Raw genomic sequence first — 9,019 nt, 5'->3', positions numbered from 1 at the left:
TATATATATATATATACATGGTAACTGCTGGAGAATTAAGCGTGCTCATTAAAGCTCGGAGATGGGAAGGTTTAAAGGTGTGTGAAACGTGAAGCGATGGCCAGGATTTGAACACCACGTTGTTGCTTTTGCAGTGAAGGAGACGTCACAGGGATCTGGAAAGACCACAGGAGATGTTACTGGGGTCTGTAAGACCACAATAATCACTTCATTTCTTGCTATTATTTTTTTAAAACCATGTCCCATGTGGGAAGCTGGACCAGTATGCTCCAATTTGGTGGTTAAGCGCTGATGCCAGGAGGCTTCAATCCCTGTTTCAACCCCTCCTGGGATAGCACCATGACCAGTGAAGCCACTCTGTGCTGCATGGATGGGATCTACAGGAACTGGGAGCCTAAAATGACTGTATTATACAAGCCTTATGAGGAGCGACTGAGGGAACTGGGCTTGTTTAGCCTGGAGAAGAGAAGGCTGAGGGGAGACCTCATCACCACCTCCAACTGCCTCAAGGGAGGTTGTAGAGAGGTGGGTGCTGGTCTCTGCTCTCAGGTGATGGGGGATAGAACAAGGGGAAACGGCACCAAGCTGTGCCAAGGGAGGTTCAGGTTAGAGATAAGGAGGAAGTTCTTTCCTGAGAGGGTTGTCAGAGGCTGGCACAGGCTGCCCAGGGAGGTGGTGGAGTCACCATCCCTGGATGTGTTTAAAGAGCGGGTAGATGAGGTACTTAAAGATATGGTTTAGGGAGTAGACAGGAATGGTTGGACGTGATGATCTCAGAGGTCTTTTCCAACCGAGCGATTCTGTGATCTGTGATTCTGTGTATTCTTGCTTGAGGACCCTAAATCCTGATTATTTCCTCAGTATCAGCTGCTCCAGGCTCAAACTGACGCCCTGAGCCAGGTCCCCAACCCAACTGGTGCTGCTGGGGACCTCCCTGCCCAACTCACCCCTCTGGGTGCAATTAGAGATCGTCCACAGCAAGTTAATGGAAATAATTAATTATAAGCAAAATTAAAAAGAAGCCTCCCCCAAGGACATTTGGGTGCAGGACTCTGCAGTGGAGGGAGAAGGCTGGGTCCATTCCTCAAACCCAGCAAGGCTGGGTCTTTCCTACCTTCTCCCGTGTTAGAAACTGTGTCCTGATTTCAGAGCCCTGTTAATTTTCCCGTCCCCAGCAGCAAATCTTGAAAGGAGAAGCAAGAAGACTCAAGACACTTTGAAGAGGATACGTATTTATTTAGTTTTTAAAAGAACAACAAAAATGAAACCCTAAACCAACCAAGTGACCCAAAACCTTTGCAGACCCAGAACACTGAACAAAAAGTATTTCGGCTCGCCCGCTTTTCCAGTCTCTGCTAAAAAACCCCCCATGTGTGCTATCATCATCCCTACAGCAAATATCAACACCAAACAAACCTGTAGCCCCATTTTGCAGGGGAGCCCTGGATTGAAATACTCAATTTTTGGCTTCTGCATGGACCTTTCCTCCGTCTCACAACCGGGCGAGCTCCCCCGCTCTCCCACAGCGGGAAGGGAATCGCTGCCGCTTCTGCGACGCCGTAACAGTTATGAATACTCAGAAACGCACAGATCACACCGTAAAGTTACAAATAAAACAATCCTGACAACAACAAATAATAATAAACCACTGTTGAAACCTGGTTTGCGTGAAGACCAAGTACAGCACACGGTTAAAAAAAAACAAAACCCAAAGGGAAACCCAGACATCCCCAAACCTACCAGCATCACACAGAAATTGGGAGACGACGTGCAACTTCCTTGCTAGAAAGGGTGGCGTAGCGAGGAGGTGATGTACAGGTACGATCCACGGGCTCAGCTCTTGCTTTGCTAAATGCCCGGCTCAGGGGACAGCAGCCACCGCCGCGGTCACCAAACGGGAGCCACAGTCACCCCCGAGTGCAGCTCCTGCCTTCAGCCTGGTGTTTCAAGCTCTGCTTAACCCCACCGGTTACTCAGTGGCCCTGATGGTTTCGTGCTCTGTGTGGCCTTTCCCGACCTCGGTGCCTCAGCTGCAGCTCCGTGTAAACAGCTTTGAAGATGAAGATGAGGGATGAAGGTTTTGCTCCTCTCTGGGTCCTTCCTGGAGCCGGCACAAGCAGCTGGAGGTGAGAGCTGACCTGCAGCAGCTGTTGGGAAACTGTCTCCCCATCTACCAAATCCTTGAAAACGGCCCATGTCTGACACCGTGAACACCAAGACAGCTGACACAGATAAAAAACAGCAATAAAAACAGAGGGGAAGAGGTTTTGGGAAGGTGGCCATGGCTCAGGGACTGCCTGGGCATGGTTTAATGGTGGGAGATGGTGAGTGGTTGCCTTTGCATCACCTGGATTTTTTTTTTCCCTTTCCTTTTTCCTTTGTTATTAAACCATCTTTCTCTCTACTCACACGTTTTCTGGGGTTTGCTCTTCCTATCTCCTGTCTGGTCCTGCTGGTGCTTCACCACAAGCACAGGTTTAACACTGGAGGGGTTGTAAACCAAGGCTGGAAGCCATTGGGATGCTGGGTGGAGGAATAACGAATGGTCCTTACTTGGCCAAGCTTGATGTGAATCAGGTTCACATCGCTGGATGACTTCAATTATCACAGATGAACAGGGACAGTATCACGATGACGAGAACAAAGTGCTCCAGGGAAACTGAAGCAGCACAAACCAGTGCTCCCTGCTGCTTTTGAGAGCAAGATATGGCTGTGTGCTAACCCTTGCTCTGCCCAACGCTGAGCAGCTCTAAAATTGCTGCAGCTGCTGCTTCTCACGTTTTTGAGACACACACATTGCCTGCATGCGTGGGGACACACACCCAAAGCTCCTGAAGGCCACTTCTGCCCCATCTGAAGAGGTGACACTAAGGGACCACTGGGTGGATGCTGCTATGATGCACAGAAATGCCACGAGCAAAGCTGATGGGGTGGGAGAAGAGAACTGGGGGAAGGGAGGGTGAAACCAGTCCCCACCAGCAGCAGCAATGAGCTCAGCTGGACTGGTTCTCCTTACGTTTCTTGGCATCATTTGAACCCTGAGGTTGGATCCAGGGGGGTTCACAGGCACGCTGGGAGCTCAGCACAGTTTGTTGCAGCCTCCTGCTGGTAACGAAGACCCTGAACGCGGTGGTGATGAGGGAAAAAGTAGGAAACGTGTGAAAAGTGACCTGCACCAAGGACCTGAGCAAAGCAGGAGGAACCCACGATGTGCCCTGGCCGGTGAAGTATTGGAACAACATCTGAACACTCAGCAAAGCCTCAACCTTCACCATCTCCCTGAGAAGGCTGTGAAGGTGACACAGCAGCGTTTTCTGTCCCCTTAGCATCACCCTTTTTTGGTTTCCTTCAGGCTCCCAGGCCCCGCTTCCAGTGATGGGGGCTCAGTGGCTGGAGGATCAGCCCTCTGAGCTGCTCCCCAGTGGAGGAGCTGCTGGGCAGACTGGAAGGCTCTAAGCTACAGGTGTATCCCACACCTTCCCAGCACAGGTGGAAGAATCAGGCAACAAGGTTAACAGTCAGGCCTGGCATTCCCAGTGTAACTCACAACCCGTTGCATGTTCCCCAGGGCTCAGCCATCCGGACATTAAGGGATGGCACCAAACAGGCTCAGGGTTCAGCTCATCAAAGCCAGGAGGAGAGGACAACAGCACCACAACAAGGCTGGGTTCCTAACGGAGAACTGGGGGAGCTTTTACATTCATTTAAAAGGGCTAAAAATGAAAAAAAAAATAAATGGGAGGAGGAGTTGGAAGCAAAAGAGGCTGCATTAAAAAAATGCAACCTCGCAACAATAACCGCATCGTCTCTCCGTGATCCACTTCAGGTAGGTTCCCAGCGGAGGCTCCACGTTTCCAGGAGCTTGGCACAGCCAACACCTCCCCTGTGTGATAAAAACAACCCCCCCCTGGGGGATTCCCTGCTGCTCTGCTCTATAAAACACTAAAAAGGTCCCTGCAGATTGTCCCCGGCCGTTACTCCTCCTTCGGCCTCTTCCTCCAGCGGGCCAGGAAGGGCCCGAGGCTGTTCCACACCTCCGTGTACATGAGGGTCCCCACGAAGACAAAGGTGGTGCCCAGCCAGTGCCAGGCTGTGAAGGGGTTGCGGAAGTAGAGGATGGAGAAGATGAGGCTGACGAACTTGCGCAGCGTCACCACCAGCGTGACGGTGAGGGAGGTGCACTCCGTGGTGAGGATGAAGACGCCTCGGATGCAGACGTATCTGGGTGGGCGGAGGTAAGGGGACATGGGGGCTGAAGAGGCTGGATCACCTGGGCAAGCCTTCGAGGATGAAAAAGGCAATGGAGAGCCCCAGCTTGGTTATCGAGGGAATAAAATTCCCTTCTCCTCAGCTCAGCATTTCTACAGCTACAAACAGTTCCACTACAAACCCTAGGGACACCCAAAACCTCCCAGACTCTCCCCACGTTTGCTCTGGGACAGTAAATTACCCCAGTAGAGCAGCTGGGGCTGATGTTTTGTCAAAATGTTAATGGCACGTAGCATTTACAGTCCCTGCAATGGAGCCAAGGGAAGCTAAAATCAAGATTTCTCCATTTATACACAGCAGAAGTCTCCTTTCCTCTGTGAGGGGCGTGGGAAAAGCAAACTAAGCAAGGAGGCTCCATGGAGAATCCTGAGCAGCACAGTACTCACTCAGCAGCGAGAGGAAAATGGTAAGAGGGACTGAAGGGTCCCATTTTTGAGGGCATCTGGGCTTCAGCAGACTTTCAGAGCTGTCCTTTCTGCCTGGAAGAATCCCCACACTGATAGGAAACACACATGGCTCCTGATCTGTCCCTTCTACCTAGAGCTGGTTAGCAAAACCACCATGAGTTTATACCAGCCAGCCTGTCCACCCGGGGACACCACCTTGGGAGGTGGTGGCAGATTTCAGCCACCCTGGAAATAAAATCCTAAGTCCCAAGTTAAATTTCACTCTGTATTTTCCAAGACTTACATGGAAATCAGCTCCCAAATGCAAGGAGGACTCCAAGGAGTCAGCTCCCCACCTCATTCCTCCTCTCCCACCCCATTACTACCTCCATGGCGCGTCTCCAGCCGAGCTTTGAAAGGATACTGAGTGATGACATTCATGAGGAGGTAGAACCACATGATTGGCAGGGTCAGCCCGATCACTGGCACCTGGAATGGCTCTGTGGGGAGAAAGCATGGGGCAAGGTCACTTCCCTGCTCCTGCTTAAGGAAAACACAAGGAGAGGGGTCTCCTGGCCAGGATTGGCCACGATCCGGGACACGCTGCAGCTTCAGGAGACCATTGCTGCATTAAGCAGGCTGAGGTGTGGAAACATTTTGATTTTTGCTCCCAACGGAGACTTTTCTTGCTCTTTCTGTACTAAATAACAAAGCCAAGAGAGTTTGCAGATGTTTCTGCTTGGACTTTTGCAGGGTAGAAAGGAAGATACTTTCTGTACTAAATAACAAAGCCAAGAGAGTCTGCAGATGTTTCTACTTGGACTTTTGCAGGGTAGAAAGGAAGATGGAGGAAGAAGTAGGCTAAGGAAAAAAAGACATTAAAAGAAAAGCTCTGTCTTGCTTTCTTGTGTCAGGGTTGTCCCATTAAAACTGGATCCATCAACTGTGCAGCTCTGAGAGGCAGTGCCAGCATGGCAAAGCCTGCACAGCACCAGCAAAGCAAAGCCAACGGGCCCATGTTTACACCCGTGGTCGAGGATTTGGACTTGTTACTCCCAGGGGCGCAGTCTCCATCCCTGGAGGTGTTCAAGGAGCACCTGGATGTGGCACTTGGGAACATGGTTTAGTGGCCATGGTGGGGTTGAGTTGATGGTTGGACTGGATGATCTTAGAGGTCTCTCCCCACCTTAATGATCCTGTGTTTCTATGATTTTTAAACTACTACATTGCTTCACCTCATGCTTTCCATGATATAGGTGTAGCACAATAGAAATATTTTGCAATTATGTTAATGAACAGGTTACAGTGATTTACACAAGCAAGCAATCCCCCTGCCCAGAGGGGATCAGAGAACCAGCAAACTAATCAGCAAAGATCCCCGCAGCTTCACAAGATGAGGTTTACAGGAAGCTTGCTGGTACGGAAAAACCTGGTGAATTTTGCTATTAAACATAAGCAGATGTATAGCTCCAGGTGGATGGATGAGCAACCCGGCTGGGCCCTACACGTACATGTATCAGTGAGAAGAGGTTGGACAATGTCCTAAAATGAGTGTGGGGTTGGGTTTTTTTTTTGCTTCTGGCTATCAAACCTGAAAATTCAGAGGACTTTAATGTCCCAAGCTGACGGTTTGACAAGCAAAACTGTTGCACTGAAAGATTCCCACAGATTTTCTAGAGCACAGAAAGGTACAAGAGCAAGGATCTGTCTGCACAACACTTACCAGACTGGCTGAAGAGGACTGCATGGTGGTAGATGTTTGGGGCGAGGAGGAGAAAGCCAGGGAGTGGTAATGCGTGCTGGAGAGAAAAAGTAAAGACACGATGTTAACAGATGATGTGAGATGATGTGAACCCTCCCCAATTCTCATCCAGCCTCACACATCTGGATAAGGGCACTCTTCACTGCTCCAGCCTTGCAGCGTGTGAGCCTTTGAGTACAGGGTGGCAGGGGAAGGGACTCTCTTAGCAGCTCTACCTGCCCAGTAAAAGCACCAGAAAAGACGTAAGGTGACTTACGTTGTAAAAAAGGGCCTCTTTGGAGTGCTTCCCAAACTGCTTGTACAGCGTCTCCTGGAAAATCCCCATCCTGGCAGACATCAGGAGGGCGAAGGTGAGCGCAGCAATACCTGGAATAGAAGCACAGACTTGTAACACTGCTCAAGAGTGGCATAGCTCAAGTCAACCAGCTTGAAGACTCCCACAATTTGGCTTTCAGTGATAAAAAGCCAAAGCATCCAGACTTGGTAAAATGGGCAAAAAATTAATAATGGTCTTGGGGACGCGGGTATCTTATTAGCAAGGCTGAGGTGCCAACAGACTTCTGAAAAGATCATTTCTTTAAGAAGAGACTCAGCCATGGCAAGCAGAGTTGGTGGGATACCAGGGATGCAGTTGTGTGCCACTCTTAACAATACATCAATCCCAGTTTCCCCAAAAAAGCCACCAATAAATCCAGGTTGGAGGTATAAAAAAATAGACTCAAGTGCCAGACTGTAGAGACTCCTCCATGAAAAACTGTGCTGAATGAGCACCTGAACCAGCTATGGCCCCTCTCCCTCCCTGCAGCATCAGGTGTATCAGGTAGGGCTGCTTTTGCAAAGAGAAAACAAGAAGATAGCTGCATGCATGGCCGTAGTCTCATTACACTACCTTGCAGAAACCCTTTAGGTCCCATATTTGACCAAATAGTTATCTCCTTGCACAAAGCTGCTAATGAGTGCCACAAAACCCCAGCCTTTACAAATCAACACCCAGCAGGTGCTCAGCACAACCTAAACTCAGAGCAGGGACACCCACCACAGCCTCCTCAGCACAACCCACACGGCCAAGGACACCGCAGAGCTGAGTCTTGCCGCTATCCCAGCAAGGGCGGCTGGAGACGTGGCACTCACATACCTAGCAGCCACCACAAGAAAACCTGGAGTCCATCCTCTTCATTTAAGCTGGAGTCAGATGCCTGGTGGAGGGAGATAAATCACGGTCACCATGAGCTACCATGTCCCTGCGGCTCATTTGCCCTGCCTGAACCTCACTCCTGGTTTGTGTGTTGTGTTCCAAGCAAGCCCACAAAACAAAGACTGTCCAAGGTCTCACATCCTCCAGAGTTGCTTCTCTGGCTGAACAGCAGTGGTAGCAACTACAGCGCGCTTTACTTTCCATTCTGCTTCAGACAATGCACCAGATCCAGCTAAATTTTTAAACATCTGATCAAGAAAGTAGCTGTTCTGAAAGCAGTGCTCTGGCCTGGCCAGAGACCGAACCCAGTGCGACTTAGAGAGCTCCCACTGGCAGGGTCTTCTGTTCCCATCTCAGAGGTGGGAGTGCAGGAAAAAACAAGGGTTCTGCCCAAGCTCCAGGCAAATACTAAAGCCAGAGCTCTGCCTTGTGGTCAAGACATTGAGGAAACCAGGGCTGTAGATGCTGTCAGCTCAGGGTAAAATTTCAGACTGGGTAAAACTGGGTAAAACTGCAAGACTTGGCTCAAATCTCTTTCACTGCAGTTTAGGGCAAATTGGATTACTCACCTTAGCCACAACTGTCCGTACAATACCAAAACCCCAGGCCTGCTGAGAGTTAATCTGGATTAACAGAGAGCAAGGCTGCATAGCACAGACCTTCCTCAGACACTTTCAGAGTACAAAGAGCTATTAAATGATGGGAGACTTGGAGGTTTGACAGCCCTGTTTCTTTCCAATCTCTCAGAGCTGGGTTCAGTGCAACCAATTTCCACTTGACCACCACTTTATGTCATTCTTCTGTCTTCAGTCGATAAGATCAGGCTGTGGGTGCTGACCCAGGAAAAGCCCAAAGTGGCGTTACACAGGGATTTTCTTCACTCCCTCCTGTTCTCCAAATAGATGCACTTTATTTCAAGGGTCACAGAAAAGTCCTGTTGGAAAATGACAGGTCTGGAAAAATCTAGCTCGAAAGCCAACAATCACTTCTGGGATAAAAAGAGTGAAGATTTAAGATGGCTGAGTTTTAAGATTCACTTGCTCCTAACTGCAAGTATGGGCAAGAGAGAACAGCTTCGAGCTGCTATCTTTGTGGCAAAAAATAATGGTATAATCTCAGCAAAAAGCAACCTGAACACCACGAGATAAAAGGCATTTGTGATTAAGTTAAACCACATGCACGTGTGTGCATCCCTTCCCTCCAAACCACAGGAAAATGAGACCAGGAACAAGCTAGGAGAGATCTTGCCTCTCCATCAATAGCCAGACAAAGGGAATTGCTGATGAAGGAGCTGACAGCAGCTCCTCTTGTCAATAAGGTTCATAACTACAACCTCAGGCCCTTTCCAATCCTTACCACTTGCTTTGCAGACATGAAAGTGCAGGTGAAGATCCCCAGGGACACCAG

At 49.5% G+C, this 9,019-nt stretch overlaps 1 protein-coding gene across 1 annotated transcript; it reads right to left on the bottom strand.

Moving 5' to 3' along the window:
* Nucleotides 1-3,974: 3,974 nt before the first annotated feature.
* On the bottom strand, nucleotides 3,975-9,013 carry SLC35B4 (solute carrier family 35 (UDP-xylose/UDP-N-acetylglucosamine transporter), member B4; the record flags this gene model as incomplete). The annotated part of the gene is made up of 6 exons (XM_010181430.1): nucleotides 3,975-4,221; nucleotides 5,080-5,155; nucleotides 6,379-6,454; nucleotides 6,674-6,783; nucleotides 7,553-7,613; nucleotides 8,969-9,013. Coding segments are annotated over 6 exons (615 nt in total), but the record flags the coding sequence as incomplete, so codon positions are not given.
* Between the last annotated feature and the right edge of the window lie 6 nt (nucleotides 9,014-9,019).

Source organism: Mesitornis unicolor, unplaced genomic scaffold (genome assembly GCF_000695765.1).
Source record: "Mesitornis unicolor isolate BGI_N332 unplaced genomic scaffold, ASM69576v1 scaffold17533, whole genome shotgun sequence".
NCBI lineage: Eukaryota > Metazoa > Chordata > Aves > Mesitornithiformes > Mesitornithidae > Mesitornis > Mesitornis unicolor.
The sequence above is the reverse complement of the archived record's forward strand: the minus strand, read 5'-3'. Positions and strand labels throughout refer to the sequence as shown.